Here is a 17,551-nt window from a genome sequence, read left to right as displayed (position 1 = left end):
ACACATTGCTTAAAACAGTACTCCCCATAATTTGAAGAGACTTGGCTATCAACAGTAAGGTAGACACTTCTGTATAACAAATAACATTATTTCAGGTGATAAGTGTTGAAAGAGAGAAATAATATACTCATCTACACAGAACGCATGTTCAGCTTAAGTCGAGACTTACTCATGGCAACTTCATACAGGAGAGGTAGAACAAAATAGCAATACTTGCGTGCTGATCATGTCCCTCCAGGCTGAAGTGGGCTATACTAACCTGTCAGAAATTGTGCAATTATTTACATTAAGCCATATCTGTAGCTTTAGTTTTAAATACAAGTTATTCATAACCCTTAAGTTGAAGAAGGAATTTTACAATCCTCAAGTTTCACTAGGTAGGGATACCAAAGGTCCTGGGATAACTCACAGCCTTGAAGCTGACGCGTTCATCTCTTTTCTCCTGCAAGGAGCAGGTTGGAACCACTCGGAAACTATACATTCTTTCACTCTTTTTTCAAGCTGAGCCACTGGGCCTGTCTTTCCACTTCAAAACCAATGAACCCTTATACATAAGACACAAAACAGGTGTATTTTGTACCATGAATATAATTTACTAATTATAAACCAGAATACAGTACATATTGCCTTGCGATACATACGTTTTCTTGGCAGAGTGTTTGGCATTCTTTGGGAAAGAAGCATATAATAAAATATTTTATAGAAAATATTTAAAAATAAAAAATTCACTTTCTGGTCCTTATAACTGTAAAATACTTTGTTAATATATCACAAGTCTACTACAAAAACTTTTGTAAATTACAGTACATTCACAAGTCACTTTTGTGGCAAGTCAGTAAAAAAAAAAAATTAACCGAAAAAACCCTCAACAAGGGGTTGTCTTCTCATGCTAGTCCAGCATCTTTAGCCATACTGTAGAAAATACCCTTTGATGCTATAAGGTTTGCAGGTGTATCAAATTCAGCTATGGTTCCGTTGTCTAAAACAAGAATCCTGCGCAAAACAAAAGGTGGCAGTAAAAGATATGTCAGAATTCCTCACAGGAAATGTGATACTCATTTCTATCACAAAGCAAATACTGCTCTACTCTTTCTCTTGACTATTTTGCTCAATTATTTTCACACGCTGAAGCACAACAGATGATAGACATTCTTCCTGAACTGTTGTTTGACTTAAAAAGGTACAGCGCAATCACCATCTCCCAGAAAAAAAACACTAAATATGGTTCCATTGGTAGCTTTGTAAAGCGTAGTACTGCAAAGCCATGGCGAGGCTTTGGGGAATGACTTGAAAAAGCTCATTAAGTATAGTAATAGGTTTTGAAATAATTAATACAACACAACATAAGTGAAAAGGTTACAGCAGCTGCTGGTTAAAAATGGATCTTTAAGTTTGTTGACAGTGCCATTCAGGCAACTGGGTAGTATCTCTTTCACAGCTTTGGTTAATGAATATAGAATTTACGCCAACAGTATCAAAATCAAGCCTGGATATTCTAGGATTATATGGCTTAAACATTATTGCTTACGTACTATCTGACAAGAGCACCAGTGTGACTACCTGAAGACAAATCAGACCCTGCTTCACATACCCAGCACACTGGCAAGCCCCAACACATGCATCATTAAGTGTTTTACCTTGTGTAATCCATAATTGTGTTCAGCCTGTGTGCTATTGTCAGCACCGTGCAGTCTTCAAACTGAGTCCTAATTGTCATCTGGATAAGATCATCTGTCTCCAGATCGATAGCTGCCGTTGCTTCATCTAGGATCAAGATTCTCGTCTTGCGAAGTAGTGCCCTTGCAAGACAGACGAGCTGCCTTTGGCCAACACTGCAAGCAGAGACAAAGCTTTCACAGAGGCCCCACTGCTCCTTAGCTCTCCATTGTTCAGAATCACTTGTTCTGGAGCAGATTACTCATCAGATAAAGTTACCGAACAAGAAAAAAAAATTATCTAGCTAACAGCCCAGCCTGATAGGCCTAGAGGAAATAAATACACATTGCAGCATTACTCAGCTACTTTCAGCACGTGTTTGTTCACTAACTGACTTTGTTAACTAGCTGACCCAGTACTTAGAGAGCCATCAAATGTCCCCTTTCAGTCATTACATCAAAAGTCAGGGAAATTAATAATTATAATGCTTCTGTCTGAATTTTCAGAAACACGCAGAGGTGTAACAACATTGGACATACACGAACTTAAAAAAAAATTTAAAAGTTGCAAGTCCTTTCTACCATCAAAGAAAATAACTAGGCAGCTCACAATACCGCCCCCCTACAGCTCCCCAGACACTGCCTTTGAGTGTCTCTGAGGGACAAGGAAGGAGCTGAATGTCCATCACACAATTTGGTTACACTGTGGTCACAGAAGCCAATACAGCATATCCAAGCATGATTTATCATACCATTCATGTCTTTCTTCATGGATCTTCCAAAATAATAACAGCAAACAACCATTGATGAATTGTCAGTACAGACAGAGGACTCTTACTCAGCACAACAGCTACATGTTACCACGGCATTTCCCTTCCTACCAAACCATGGTTAAGGGATCGCCTATTCATAATACCCTGCCATCCTGAAATTTCTTTCTATACTGATAAGACAAGATTTTGGTTTGGGAGAAATTCTTCCCAGCAGCAAAAGTGAATCAGATCGTTCCTGGAAGAGGCGGAAGAACAACATGTTTGAGCCTTACCGGTTTTCTTGGAACAGCTGGCCAAGTACTTCAGGACACAACAAACTACAGTGTAAACCTGTGCTCAAGTGTTACTCGCTGTTAGGGCTGAATGAAAGCTCAGTGTATATTTCTAATCCAAACATTCTTTACCTAAGATTTTCTCCACCTTCTGAGCATTCGTATTCCAACATGGATGGCTGACTGCTGACAAACCTCTTCAAATGCGACAGTTCGAGAGCTTTCCATATTTCTTCATCTGAATACTTATTAAATGGATCCAGGTTCATCCTCAGTGTTCCAGAAAAGAGAACAGGATCCTGGATAGAAAACAAGCTTCCATTAGACAAGTGCTTTAGTTGTTTTAAGTACAGGTATTAATATACGAGTTATTAAGTGTCTATTGCATTGGAGGTGGACTACCTTCCAGTCCTATCCACTATGAAAATACATCACATTATACACAGACTCTAAAGATATTTTACTCTAAACTCTGTTTTATCACCCACCATCAGCTTGTGAGATGGCAGGACAGGACCACATAAGGAAATACAATGACTTGTTGGTGTGAACCCATTTTATGAATGCAACAAAGCATTTTCCTCTGTGGTTTAACTACTACTATTTGTGGTTTGATAACCTTCCTTTATTGTGATGCACGGAAGCTGTACCTGAGGAATAATTGTTAGCCTCGATCGAAGGTCATGGAGGCCGATCTCTGAAATTCTCACACCATCAATTTTAATTTCCCCTTTTGCAGCTTCCAGGATCCTAAAGAGACAGAGTGTCATGGAGGACTTCCCTGCTCCAGTTCTGCCAACAATCCCAATCTACAACAAATCGGAGGATTAACAGCAACGCATATAATTAAAAACAAAAAATACCACCACCAACAAAACAAAACGTCAAGATGTCTCTAAGAGGTTTTATACCAGATAGGAATCTGAAAAAATAACGTAATCACCCTTCTCTAGAAAACTGCGTCATACATTACAATGAATGTGTTGTCATTCCCATAATTATGTACAAAGGCCTACAATCACCCTACGTGAGTTTGAGCGATTAGCTGAAGTACCCATGTTAGGGATTACTTATGTTAGCATAACAGACAAGGAGAAAAAAATAGATTTTTAGAGTATAATTCAGACTTTATCATAAGCACACATATCTGAATTCCAGAAGGCAATTGTCATCCTGTCTGCTTAGTATAAGGATAATAATGTGTGGCACTGCTTGAGCAGAGGGTTGAACCAGATGACATCCAGAGGTCCTTTCCAACCTCAACCATTCTGTGATTCTGTGATAATGCCCTCTTCTATTAATAGCCTATTGACTGGAGGACTTTCCCATGCTAGTTGTTCTGTCAACAGCACACACAGCCCAGTACTTTCAATTGAAGCATGAAGAGAATCTCCCAGAACAAAGACAATTTCCCGATTAAGAAAGCAAAGAATGTCATTTCCTTCCATGCCAAAAATTTCACAGGCAAAGCCAGATTGTGGAAAAAGCTGGAATTCCTTCTCCCATCTACATCTCCTCAGAGAAGCATTTTTGTCACTGAAATTCTGTCACCTGCAATCACTGGTGCCTCCTACGCAGTAACTCGATGCCAGCCTAACTTTTAAAGTCCAGAAAGACCCACGCAGTCGGTTCTGTTGCTTCCTGCCTGGAGGATGCTGCCACAGTCGTTACTGCTGGCCAGCTTATGTAGTCTGCACTACTGAGGCAACTGTGCACGTAGCTCTTGTCCTTTATCCATGGTTGTCACTGGAGGCCCAGAGCAAAGTTACAACAGAGACATACAGCTGGTTACTCACCTTCTCTCCACCGTGCACTTGGAGGTTTAGATCCTTCAGCACTAGGTCCAGGCCCTTCCTGTACCTCACTGAATAATTCACAAATTCCAGCTCGCCCTTGGATGGCCAGTCTTCTGGGGGACTCTTATCCTCAATTATCCAGGGAGCCTGAAGGACACAGAAATTAGAAATGCCTCATACAGCTTTAAAAAATTAGTAATTCAAACTCAGATACAAACATTAGCATTTATGGGTTACTAGAAACATAAATGATAAATTGAATTTCTAGTTACAAATTAAAAATAGTTTCTTAAGCATCCACCCATTTTGGTCATTGTTGTGAAGTTCACAAGAAAAAATATATCTGAGCATATGAAGTCAAATCCTCAACTGATATAAATTAACATTTTTCCCATTAACTTCAACAGAACACTATCTGTTCCATGCCAGCTCAAGCTCTGGCTTATAATATACATCACACATCTTGTCTACCTTCTTTTTTTTTTTCTTCCAGATCAAATACTTTATCTCCAGAAATGTACACTGCAGCTCTCCTCAGACCATCCATTTCCTAATTCTTAGTTTCTCGTATACACGGGGCTAACAAAACCCACCATGTCCACAGACCAGCAGATTTCCCAGCATAGCTCCATCTGCTACCTTTAAAAGTATTTGGCAACAAAAGAAAATGATCGGATGATTTTTCTGGATTAGGCAGTACAGCGTTCCTGGAGATGTTCTTCTCTCAAGGGAGAGGAGGTCTGATTAAGCTGATTAAATATAAATACTTTTGAAAACATGTGCATAGACTGATAATTGTAGTGCAGCTGTGCTCAGAGGCAGGATCATAGCACCATCTACGCAGGTAGGACTACGCATCAAACACTTCAAACCCAATGGGAGCAATATTCTGATGGTGAAAATCATATCTGTTATGCTATAGCCACTCACACTAGCAGAAAATGAGATGCTAAGCACAGACTGCATGATAGCAGTAATAATTCGGAGCTGTGGTAGCATAAATTACAGTTCAGAGTGTGACATTTGTTCAGGTTAAATGGTAATACTCTCAGAGCAGGAATTCTCTCTCAAGAGTCTAAAGAAAGACCAGGTAAACATCGTGTGTTAAAATTTTGCCATGCTTGTTAGTGAACGTGCTTGACTCTCAGTGGCTGACCTCTGTTTCAGTTTCTGAATACTCTTTTATTCTTTCAACAGCCACAATGTTAGTTTCAAGATCAGAAGTCATTCGGACCATCCAATTCAGAGACAAGGTCACCTGGTGAAGACAAGGAACAAAATATTGCCCACAGAGGAACAACAACAGATTTAACAAAAGTGGATACTGTTGTTAAGACATGAATTCACACTGATATTACAAATGGAGTAATTACCTTTGCATCGACATTAATACAGATACTGGGACAAGACATCCACAGATAACCAGGTGTTCACGTGAAGAAGGACATGTTTCCCATGGTGCTTTAATAACTGCCCCACAAAAAAGTTGGTTTCAAGTCATTCCCCAAAGTCATGCGTCTCACTTGAAAACTGCTAACAGCAGTCCTGCACACTCATTGTATCTAAAAAGCTTCTGACAAGAGCGAAACCATTAAATCTGCTCAACTGTTCATAGCTTGGGTGAGTATAGTTTATCTTGCTATTTATGAATTCTATTGATCTCCCTGTGATTACCCGGACATGCAGATGTTCTACATAGCCGGCAAAACTTGGGACACATCAAGCCCATGCTGCTCAAATGAGCTGCTGTTGGCAGGTGCACCTGACGTTCTTGGGCTGCTTGCACGCTGCCACTGGAGATACAGGGGTGCAGCACACCCTCAGTGCTCCCAAAGTGCCCTGAACTGCATGTGGACTTGCTGATGGCCTGTCAGCATTCAGTGTAAATCTCTACTGTTTCCAGATATTCCACAACTCTTTTTTATTACTTTCTTATTAACTCCAACTTTGACAAGTACTTAAGTACTGCTAATTTATCAACAGAGAGCTAGAACACATACCTGTAGTGCATAAGATACTGAAAGTCCTACCAAGCCAGCATTCAGGCTGTTTTTACCAATCACAGCAAAGAGGGCAGCAAAAAGGACAATACAATTCCCCACAAACTCAACTCGAATGCCCAGCCACCTGGTCAAAAGGCAGACATAAGAAGAGAGGTAAATGCTTGCTTGGACCTGTTGTGCAAACACAAAGAACTAAGCAGAAACAAGAAGTTATATTCCTTTTTACCTGTTTGATACAATGCCAGGATAGTAACTCTTCTGATTTTCATCCACCTTCAGATCACTGATGTCTACAAAGGATTTCTCTCTCCTGTAGGCTCTGATGACGCTGGCTCCTGATATTGTTTCTGAGAAGTGTGAGTAGATGGGAGATCTGCTCACAGACTCCAGACGCTTCAGCTGACGGGAGGTAGCTACATAGAATCGCTGCCATTTTTTGGAGAAAGTTGAAGGGTGCATGAAATACTTACTCTTTTAATTATCAGCAAAACGATTATTAGGTTAAGGGATTATTAGGTTAAGGATTTAAAGGAGATTTTTAATGATGCACTTAAACCCTTAAAAATATTCCCTATAATTGTGAAGTATTTCAAGTAAAGTTATCTTTGTTTCATTCCAAAATAGAGTTTTGGGTGACTGCCATTTCTATATACTCTAAGATGAATTTATCTATGTCACTTTAAATTCAGGTAACATAGCCTAACAAAATGAATGCATTTGTAGGAGCCTCATTTTCCAAGAAAATGAGCATGAATTTGTACCTCCATTATCAGGTCTCTATTTACATACTAACATATGCTTCATTTTTGCTCAGAAGTCAATAAAATTGATGCTATTTTCAGCATTTTAACTCCTCTCCACCTTAACAACTTGTCTGTATGTCAAATACATGCACACTTCAATATATTAAAATGCACTGCAGTTCTATCTCTAGCAGTAGGCTTACTTGTTATTACTTAAAAGCAAAAAAAGTTATGCCAATTTATTTTATGACCATGTCCTACAGGAGACACTTCCTTTACTGGGAGAAGTAAATAATGTTTTGTCTACATAAACATGGTTACTTCAGATACTGCAATTTTACCCTAGATTTGTTTTTCTTAAAAAAAAAAAAAAAAAAAAAAAAAAAAAAAAACCCACCAAAAACACCCCACAAAAAAAACACAAATAATGCAATAATAGCCATTACAATGGTAGTGAGATATTTTTCCAGTTACCTGAACAAAGAAGTACAGAATTGCAAGTGGAACTATAACCACAGCAAAGAGCGGAGTACTTGCTATAATCACAATCATTGTCGATAAAGAGGTGAAGAACGTTCCAAGGAACATCAAGATGGTTGGTGGGATGACTTCATCGATTACATAGATGTCCTTTGAAAAGCGGTTGATGATTCGGCCGGTTGGAGTGGTGTCATAGAAGGACTGTGGCGTGCGAAATTTATTCTCCAGCAGAGCCGTGTGAAGCGTCCGGGCTGCGTTAATGCCTCCCATTGCCAGGGTGAAAGAGGAGACAAGCACTATGAGGCCTTCCAAGTAAAGAAATGTGTTAACCAGCAAGTGTGATGTTCCCGATTTGCAGCTCTTTGACCCTCAAGCAGCTCCTGTTGTGCTAGAAGCCTTTTTGCTTTACTATTTCCCTGTCCACCTCCCTCTTACCACACACATCAGCACCATAGCATTGTGGTCACTGCTGCCTAACACACAGGAATACATCCTGTGGATTTCACCGTGCTGTCCACACAGGACAGATGCACAACCATCTTCCCTCTGCTTTCTGCAAGCCTCCATGAAGACCTAATACTGCAACTTCACCCCAACCTCTCTGTCTTTTCTGCACCTGAGTTTTCACGGTCTCACTCCAATTTCTCTCTCCCAGGCTTCCATGTCACCCATTCAAACCCCTCCAAAGGCTTCACAGCACAATTAAAAGTGGGGGACTGAGCTCAGATTTTCTGGCTCTAGCTTTCTTTACTTCCCTTGTTTAGGATAGCATTTTGATGGCAATTTTGGGCCACCAGCAACTAATACAGGGGTTTTCCCATCTAATTCCTCTTTGATAAATACTAAGACATCATGATTTTTATCTGGTCTCACCTTGCAAGAGGCCCAAGGCAGCATAGACTCCGATTCGCATGGATGTGTTGTGCTGAGTCCCATTTATCACTGGCTCGTTGGTCCAGTCACTGAGCCACACATTGGCCCCAATAGAAGCAGCATTTTGACAGCAGTATAGGAAACATATAGCTAAAGAGATGACAGGGCTGACAGCCTTCATGTATTGCCAGAACACTGTTAGCTTTACCTGCAAAAATCACACACCAAAGCTGGTTTGTACAACTTACAGAATCAGAAGTTCAGACAGAAAAAAGAATCCTTCAGCAGAGGAACTACTAAGTTCAAAACTGCCCAAAATCTAACAGACCGCAGAGAAGAGTTCACCTGCCTGAGCTCCATGTCAGGGTGGTAACTTTCTAAACAAGTCAGAAACTTATCTGAAATATTCTTTTCCTCCATTTTGATGAACTGTATTGTACTAGTTTTGTCGGGTTTTAGTTTTTAAGACTGCAAGACAGGCTGGGAAGAGGTTTATCAAACAGCTGCAAAGGATGGGTAACAGGAACAGCAACCAAGCCTTTCAGGCAAAAGCAGCAACTTGCCAGGCATATCCAGCTCGGGACTACTTAAAGGGCCTATTCAGGTCCTTTTTTAGGCCTCCATTCAGGTGTCTTCACAATAAGTTCTAAGGTAATGCAAAAAAAGGCAGAGAGGCAAAAAAGACGGAGGCTCGGGACACAACAGTCTCTAAAAAGGCATAAGGAAGAACAATTTAGAGAACAAGTGTTGCTGATTAGGGACTTTAACAGCTAAAACAATCCACAGAAACAGTCAATTAAATGTCTGTGCTAGGAAGCATGTACATCAGACAGTAAACAGGACATGTTGAGTGGTAGGACACCTTCTGAAATGGTAGGAAGGGGCTTTCTTTGACAAGATCACCCTGTTCCTTTTCCATCCCCTTTGCTGTCCCTGGATTTTATGTCTTTATTCCTATCTTTTCTTTTTCCCTTTTCCTCTCTTTTTTTCTCTATTCCTATTTTACTCCCTGGCCCTGCTCGCAGAGAGTGCAGCCCCTTTTGTACCCATGAGCATAAACTGCTCTTGAAGATCATGTGGAAGGTATCATTTAGACAGAACAGATCCACTGGCATGCAGCAGGCAGCTGGCTTGTAGAACCCACTGCTGCAGGTCATCAAATATCCAGTGCTGCAGCTGGACTTGCACAGCAGCCAAAGGGTTTAAAGACTAACAGTGCTGAAAGTTCTGCAATGCAAAGACAGAGCTGACAGAGTGCAGTGCTATGCGGTATCAGGTGACTGTGGCAGGAGCTGGAAGGGATTATTTTCTTCCCTAACTACATAGTCTTTGCCAGGTGCAGAATTCCCTGCCAAAAGCCCAAATTTGAAGGATCAGTGGCCACCAGATTAATTCCTAAAACGTGCTGTCATAATTTATACAATGCATTTAACAGAACTGGATCAAATGTAAAAATAAAAATGATATTTTTTCAAGCAGGAAAAAATGAAGAACAAGGAAGGGAGAATATCACACTATACCGTTCCCGTTTCAGTGGTTTCTGCCTGAATAAGTTTCTCGTTAGGATTTTTTCTTGGCAGAGGAGGCTCAGCTGGCTTCTTTTCACAGACTCTCCGTTTCGTTGACATTTTGTTGGGACATTCTCCTCCCTCAGAAGATATTACACTAAGTTGCCTAGTCAAAACAATAGAGTCATTAGGAGAAAAAGGGCATATTGTGGCTGTGCTAAAGCAAGAATGGGATGCAGCAGACTGGACTTCATCCCAGCTCTTTTGCCCTGTTCCCATGCCAGCCTCACTTGCAGATATGGGTGTATGTAGGATCCCCATGGATGTAAAGTGATGTTCAGTAATGCCAGAACTATAGTTCCTAACAAAGGCTGTGGCAAAGGCTGGACACTTTGATACAGGGCAGTCCTCATGGCAATACAGGCTTTTCAAAGCTAGCCCCTGAGCTTCTCCGTTTTCACATCAACAGTAACTGGAGAGTGTTCCAAGGGTATGGTTATGAAAAATGTTGCTTTATGAAGTTGGTTCAATTTGGATTAAAAAGAAGATTGCAGGAACAGGTGTTTGATCTTCTTTGCATGTTCTTTCACATTTACTTTCAAAAGGACTCTATAACAATTTATTTTTAAGAGGAAACTAAATCGTAGACCGTGAGACAGTATTTGATTAACATCTTTCAGATGTGTTTTACCCCAGACACAGATTATAAACACAAGAGGACTTCATGTTTACCTAAGGAACTGTTTGCGGGCCTCGTTCGTCACAGGTTCGTTATCTGCCAGATCAGTGTGGATGCTGAGGGTGTCTTCAGCTAGCAGGACCTCTTCCTCTTCCACCACTGCAAGACAAGATTACATCTCAGATATTCTGCTGAGTAAAGCAGAAAGCAGAGAAACAAGTGGCCAGGCAAAGCAAGAGTAATGAAAATCAATACCATAGCAGGAAAAATCATAGTATATAATCCCATCATTAATCACCCCCAATGGCAGTAGTCACATCCCTTCGGTGCATCACTTTACTAATTGCAGAGGTCTTCTGAGGCAGACTGGTGACCAAATGCATTCACATCTCATTGCCCTTGTGCATCCAAAATGCTAAGTGATAGAGTTATAGTTAGTTCTAGCTAAATTTACATATCGAACATGCTCTAGGCATGATCTTGGGATGGGGTCTCATGTTGGAAACTACTGCAAGCCTCTGCTATTGCTAAAAGATGCCATGCATGTTCCTTTCTGCCTGTCTGGTGAGAGCACAGCACAGCACTGCAAAGAGCGTGAGAACACTGCCACACAAAGGAAACTTTTACCAAAATGCTTTAATCTTGCAATATTTTATCAGCATAAAACCAAGCTTAAAGGTAACCCAAGATTAAAGTATCATTTAACTTGTGTGGGAAAAAAAAACACAAACAAACTGAACAACAACATCTGAACAAAGGAAGAAAACCAAATTCTGTGTAGCCCTTATGATAGCAGACCCCAGTTTGTTCTTTCCTATTCCATTTTCCTGCTGAGCTCAACCTTGCCAATTGTAAAAGAAATTCTCAACTTTGAAATAATTTCAAACACAAGAATCGCTTTTTCTAGGACAAATCAAATGAAATTTTTGAACTAAATTTCTTTGGGAAAACATTTATCAATAAAACAGAACTGGTCAAAGACAGCATTTTTTATGGTAGTGCAGAAAGGAAAGACAAATGTCAGGATGTCATGAAGGAGCAGTGGACAGTATACAGAGAAAGTGCCTGTAATCTGGTTGACAGAGAAAGACATATTTTAAGAAAAAGCAGTACTGTACTTGTTAGTTCATCCTCTTCAATGTCTTCATCAAGTGCATAATTTCGAAGGAATTCTGCAAAAGCCTTGTTTTGTTTCAGAAGGTCTTGGTAAGATCCCATTTCAGAGATTTTACCATCTACCAGGACAATTATATGGTCTACCTGAGGCAGGAAACCAATGCCATGGGTCACCAAAATACGGGTCTGGATAGGGAAAAAGAGAAAAAAAAAACACATCCCTCAGTTGTCATTGTTGAGACTAAATGCTGCAGTGCACTAATGCTACCCAACAAGTCAAATAGTACTGCATTTTTGAGACGGGGAGTGAATTATCATCTTAAGGTGAAATGCCAAGAGAAATACCCTGCCCTTGTTAGTCAAATTAGCTTCAAAAAATCTACATGAACTTACTATGCTTCCTACTACCTGCTGACATAGCCACAAAGGGAAGTAAAACAACTGAGTCATCACTCCCCTCTTTCCCTTTTAAGCACTGAGACAGTCCGAGAAGATTGTAACAGGAGTAGAAGGGGAAGCAGAGAGGCTGTAATTTGGTTGCATACTGCCAAAGACTTCCGTAAAATTAGTAAGCTGTTGCAGCTTCCTCACTGTGCCACCTCTGAGTAACAAGCAATACTAAACTGACAACCTTTACAAGTTCCCACAAATGCCTTGATTTTGGACATCTCAAATAGTTGGGTTTTTAAAAAGACAGAACAGGTTTTTGCCTCTACATGTTCTGACCAGATCACATCACTTTTGCACGTACCTAAATAGCAGCTCACCGCAGAATCTGTGCTGTGGAGAAAAGGAATGATTCAGCGCTAAAGCCTCAGTGGTGAAACAACTTTCCTGTTACCCATTAGTATTTCAGAGCTTATGTGCATTTGTAAGAGAACCTAAATGTCAGCTTACTTTTCCTTTAAGTACCCCATCTGGACCAATAACTTTGTCAAAGATGTGCTTTGCAACATGCGAGTCCACAGCAGAAAGAGGATCATCTAACAGGTAAACGTCCGAGTTACTGAACACAGCGCGAGCAAGGCTCACTCGCTGCCTCTGGCCACCAGAGAGGTTGATACCCTGAAGGGAAGGAGAGAGCAAAATGTATCACACAACTCAGTTCAGATAACAGCTATGACTTTTTATGGCTCATACACCACCAGACACATGGATGCTAAATGAAACATGAGATGCTGAAGAGAATAACGCACTCAGAGCCAGGGAAAGGAACAGAACGCCTCTAAATCTGTTCGCTGCCAAACTTCCACTCACCCAGCAATCTGCAGACAGAATAAGTCTCTCACTTAATAAGCTCCTAAAGGGAGCTGTTAAAACTCAAGACAATGAAAAGGAAGACTGTCAACAAGGACATAAAATGAAAACACTCAAAGCAGGGCTGCAGCACCTGGAACGTCTTCCATGTCTCTCATCTTACATACAAATCCATACATTCACCCAACTTCATGAAATCCATCTCAAATTTAGTGGCCTGTGAAAGAAAGCTTTGTTGGCAATCACTGACGTAAAAGTTTCTCATTAAAATGAGATGTTAAGGGATGATCATATTACTTTTTTTACTTGAAGCACACCATATGTTCCCTCCCCTTTTATCCACACAGGAATAGGAAGGACCTCAAGTATTCTGGCCAGATGCATGCTTACAGTTGGACTACAAATGGAGATGCTCTGATCCACCAGGGCTAGATGTGCAATTATGTGATACGGTATAAACACTCACTTAAAGTTAGGAACATGTTTAAGTCCAACTATCTTCCAGAGAACTGCCTGCATGTTTCAGCGCTGATTGTAATAGGGATGCTGTCATAAAGATCAAACCAAATCAAGTGCTGACTCTACAGTGTTCTGTTTAGCTCAACAGAAGAGGAATCATCAAGCAGGTCTGACTTGAAAAAAATTACCTTCTCTCCTATCTCAGTCTGATCTCCCCCTGGCAGCACTTCCAGGTCAGTTTTTAAAGCACAGGCCTCCAGGACATTTTGGTATTTTTGTTCATTAGGAGCTTGGCCAAACAAAATATTATCTTTCAGTGTGGCATTCTGGATCCAGGCTTGTTGAGGCACATAAGCGACAGAACCCTAGAACAAGATAGGAGACAGGAAACTCCAATTTTTAATAAGCATCGATTCACGCTCACAACTCTGATTAAGATCTTCAGCACACATATATAGATCCTGTTTGATACGTATTCAAATTATACATATATGTGTACTAATTGCTGATCCACAATTGATTGAATCAAGAAAGTAATTTCACGTAAAACACAAGTAAACAGGTGTGGACAAAACCCAAATAAACACACAGACAAGCTGGCACAGGAGCAAACAATTCCATCTCCAGCCTGATGTGCACTGCAAGCAACGGTAGGCGTAAGAAGCATATTTCTATACCATTGTTAAATGGCATTAGAAACAATACCAACCTTCACAGCCACTTCTCCTTCCAGCTTTTCCATTTCACCCAGGAGTGCAGACACCAGAGAAGACTTCCCACAGCCAACATGGCCAACAATAGCAACCAAAGCACCACTGGGGACCAACAGATTTATACTGTGGAGGAAACAGGCTGGAAATTAATTAAATATTAGTTTACTAAAGACATTAGAGGTCTTTTAAATGGGCTAAAATACACAGTGACAAATCAGCCTGACCTCAGCCTGACTGGGTATAGTAAGCATAGCTTGGTCACCTCTTGGTTTTCTCCTCTCTTTCTCATGTACAGTCAACTGTAAGCAGAACTGTAGGAGTAAATGGAAACCCAACATTAATCTATTTTCTTGGTTGTAAATCAGTGGGATTGGTAACAAGCCTTCTAAGACCCTTTGCTGTGTCACATCAGTCCATCAGCAAGTCAAACAGGGCTAATAAGCCTTTTGAAAGCAATCTTCCAGAAATCTTTTGGGTTTGATTTTAAAAACCAGGAGCAACTGTACTGAAGCAATGAGTGAATACATCACACCTAAAAATGTCCAAACCATTTTACTAAAATATTCCCAGTGCTAATAAACAGGGTTCACAACTACAAAAGACAAATAAATCTTTCCCAGTAAAAAAAATCCTTTACTGTTTTTCCCATGATGTCCTAAAAGGTACTGCTTTAGGTTCCAGTTCTGAAGGTGATGTGGAAATGACTGATGGACAGTCTCTTCACAGTGTCTTTCACTAACGAAATCAACCCGAACTTCTGTTTGCAAAGATCCTGATGCAGAACTAGGGCTTTAATGCTTTTGCAGATTCTTCCCCAAGAGGTAGTTGATATTTTGCACACTGCAAGAATGTTTTGTTTGTTTTTAATAAAAACATCAAAGCAAGAAAACTCAAAAACATTACTTCTTTTTTTTTTTTTTTTTTTTTTCTTCTTCCCATTATTCTTTCCCTCTAGCTGAGTTTTGCCTTACTGCTATTTTAGGAAGTCACCAATTAATTTTTAGGCCCAGGTAGCTAGCAATTTGTGCTGGAGACGCATGGTTCTTTCTGACACAAAACCCAGAACACTGAAGTCAACCTGGCTGCAGATTTGGTTGCCTGAACCAAAGCAGCTCCTTTGAACTCTAAGCCTCTTGCTGGCAGGTTATCCATGTTAGCCTGTTAATGTAATGAACTCAGCACAGCATCACGAACTCCTCGGACTGAGAAGTCTATGGATACTTATCAGGTTTCTGTGATTTTGATCTGACAACAAAGCATAACATAGGGAAGTATATGCTTCCAGGCAAATTTTGTTTGTATTCATACAAATAGGCAAAAGAGTAAAACATACACCTCCATAGTCTGGAAATGGCATATGTATAGCCACAGGGATGCGCCTGCTACAAGAACCTTAAAAGAAGAGACTACTGTTCACATGCCCATGAGCTAGAATTAAACCCAAACCCAGACATCGGAACTGCCTTCATAAGCCATCAGATCAATTTAATTTGTCCACTGCTTCAGTTAAAAAAAAAAAAAAATTTAAGAAATTTACCTAGCCTTTCTGTCCTTTAATAGATAACTAGTCTAGGCTGGTTGCTGTGGAGTTAAAGCTTTACAGCACTGTTCTATAATGCCTGAATACTATGAGGCATGAGTATTAGCTAGATGTTTTAAAGTTAGACGAGATGCACTACGGGGCATGTGGTAACAACCTTGCCCAGAAATAAGCCTGCAGATATTAGCAGACATTTTTCAAACAGACCTTCCAAGAGTCAGAAAAAAGGGAAGCAAGTAGATGTATTGCAGTTGCATAAAGAAATCTTACTCTTTCAAAGACGGCTTAAGGTCCTTTCCCCAGCTGAACGTTGCATTTTTAACACTGATGGTATAGCCTGCATGACAAAAATGCAACAACAGAGAAGGCAGGAAAACTGTTACACAGAATAGTGTGACTGAGAGACTTGCACACAAAGGAACCTTTACAGGTTTCACGTACGCTGCAGTTCCCTTTTCTATTGGTATGGGAAGCACAGTCTTGTGATTGCACTGGGTCACGAGACGGGAATGTTCATCAGGGTGAAAATAACTGGTTGCAGCTTAAGCTACAGACAGTGAGCTTACAGACCTACGGAGCAGAAAAGTCCTGCTTCACTCTGTCCAGGTGAGACTGGTCCCAACATTTGCTGCTCAGAGTAGTTCTCAGAATCCGTGTGCAATCATTAGCACAACTTTACTTAAGAAACCACTTTCAAGTCAGTAGGAGACCAACAGCATGCTGTTGACTTTGATGATTCAGATTAAATTTGCCTCTGCACAGCTTTTTGCTTGCCACAATAACAAGTCACAGATCTGCAGGCTTTCTTCACCTCCTGTTGGAGCGGTGTATAACAATAAGCACATGACAGCTACACAGCTATCCCTCCTCCTTCTCCACTGCATCACACACAAGAGAGGTTTCAAACCACAGCATCAAAGTCCATTACACGAGAAAACACAGCTTTTCAGTGGTTTGCTCATTCTTTTGGGAATACTGTGTTTGCAATAGAATAAAACAGAACTCCTGTTTATAATATTCCTGAGCATTTGTGCAGTGTGAAAGGTATGAGGAGGTCTTGTTGACCCTAGTCAGTGGATGTACTTCATTATTCAGTGCCGTTAGCAACCATTATATTGTAGATGCAAACTCAGGCCCAACAATGCAGTGCAAAGCTCAAAAATATAGCCAGATACTTTTGTAGTTTCCACATAGTCTAAATGACAAAACACACACTCTTCAGAGAAGAAATTTAAAAAAAAAAAAAAAAGGTAATATTGTTGTCATTTGCTTTTTGCTTTTTTGCTAACTCAGCCAGTCCAAAACAAATACAAGATGCTTGTTGTATTAGCATAGTTTAGAAAAATACCGATCTCTTTACCTGGTGCAATCACTTTTGTTTCCACACAATTTGGATCAAGCTCATCATGACTCAGGAACTGCTGTATTCTCTTTAGGGAAACACTCGTCTAAGAAAAGAAAGCAGCATTATTTTGTCATTCTTTTAATGGGGACTTAATGCTCTTACTACAGAAAAGATAAGCATGCAGAATGGCTTAAGCTTTCACTCCATGGGCTTCCTGAACAGTGACTCATTCTTTCCCTGCAAGCAGTCTTACGCTGAAATTCATGTTTTTAACTGTGAACTTTATTAGACGAAGCTACATTCATCTGAGTGAAGCAAAATTCACATATGTGAAATGCC

General features: G+C 40.3%; 1 protein-coding gene across 3 annotated transcripts in view; it reads right to left on the bottom strand.

The window, feature by feature from the left end:
* Nucleotides 1–572: 572 nt before the first annotated feature.
* Nucleotides 573–17,551, bottom strand: part of ABCC3 (ATP binding cassette subfamily C member 3) — a 48,379-nt gene continuing 31,400 nt past the window's right edge. Inside the window, exons 14-31 of one of the 3 annotated variants that reach the window (XM_040530127.1) lie at nt 17,228–17,315; nt 16,138–16,204; nt 14,324–14,450; nt 13,803–13,979; nt 12,796–12,963; nt 11,901–12,084; nt 10,836–10,941; nt 10,116–10,269; nt 8,596–8,803; nt 7,717–8,027; nt 6,726–6,925; nt 6,497–6,623; nt 5,653–5,754; nt 4,497–4,643; nt 3,351–3,509; nt 2,833–2,999; nt 1,638–1,832; nt 573–993 (exon numbers count right to left, since the gene is read on the bottom strand). In XM_040530127.1, coding sequence (XP_040386061.1) covers nt 885–993; nt 1,638–1,832; nt 2,833–2,999; nt 3,351–3,509; nt 4,497–4,643; nt 5,653–5,754; nt 6,497–6,623; nt 6,726–6,925; nt 7,717–8,027; nt 8,596–8,803; nt 10,116–10,269; nt 10,836–10,941; nt 11,901–12,084; nt 12,796–12,963; nt 13,803–13,979; nt 14,324–14,450; nt 16,138–16,204; nt 17,228–17,315 — 2,796 coding nt within the window. In that variant the 3' untranslated portion in view covers nt 573–884. The other 2 variants (XM_040530130.1, XM_040530131.1) reach the window with 2 other exon arrangements.

Source organism: Cygnus olor, chromosome 18, assembly GCF_009769625.2.
Source record: "Cygnus olor isolate bCygOlo1 chromosome 18, bCygOlo1.pri.v2, whole genome shotgun sequence".
Lineage (NCBI taxonomy): Eukaryota > Metazoa > Chordata > Aves > Anseriformes > Anatidae > Cygnus > Cygnus olor.
The sequence above is the reverse complement of the archived record's forward strand: the minus strand, read 5'-3'. Positions and strand labels throughout refer to the sequence as shown.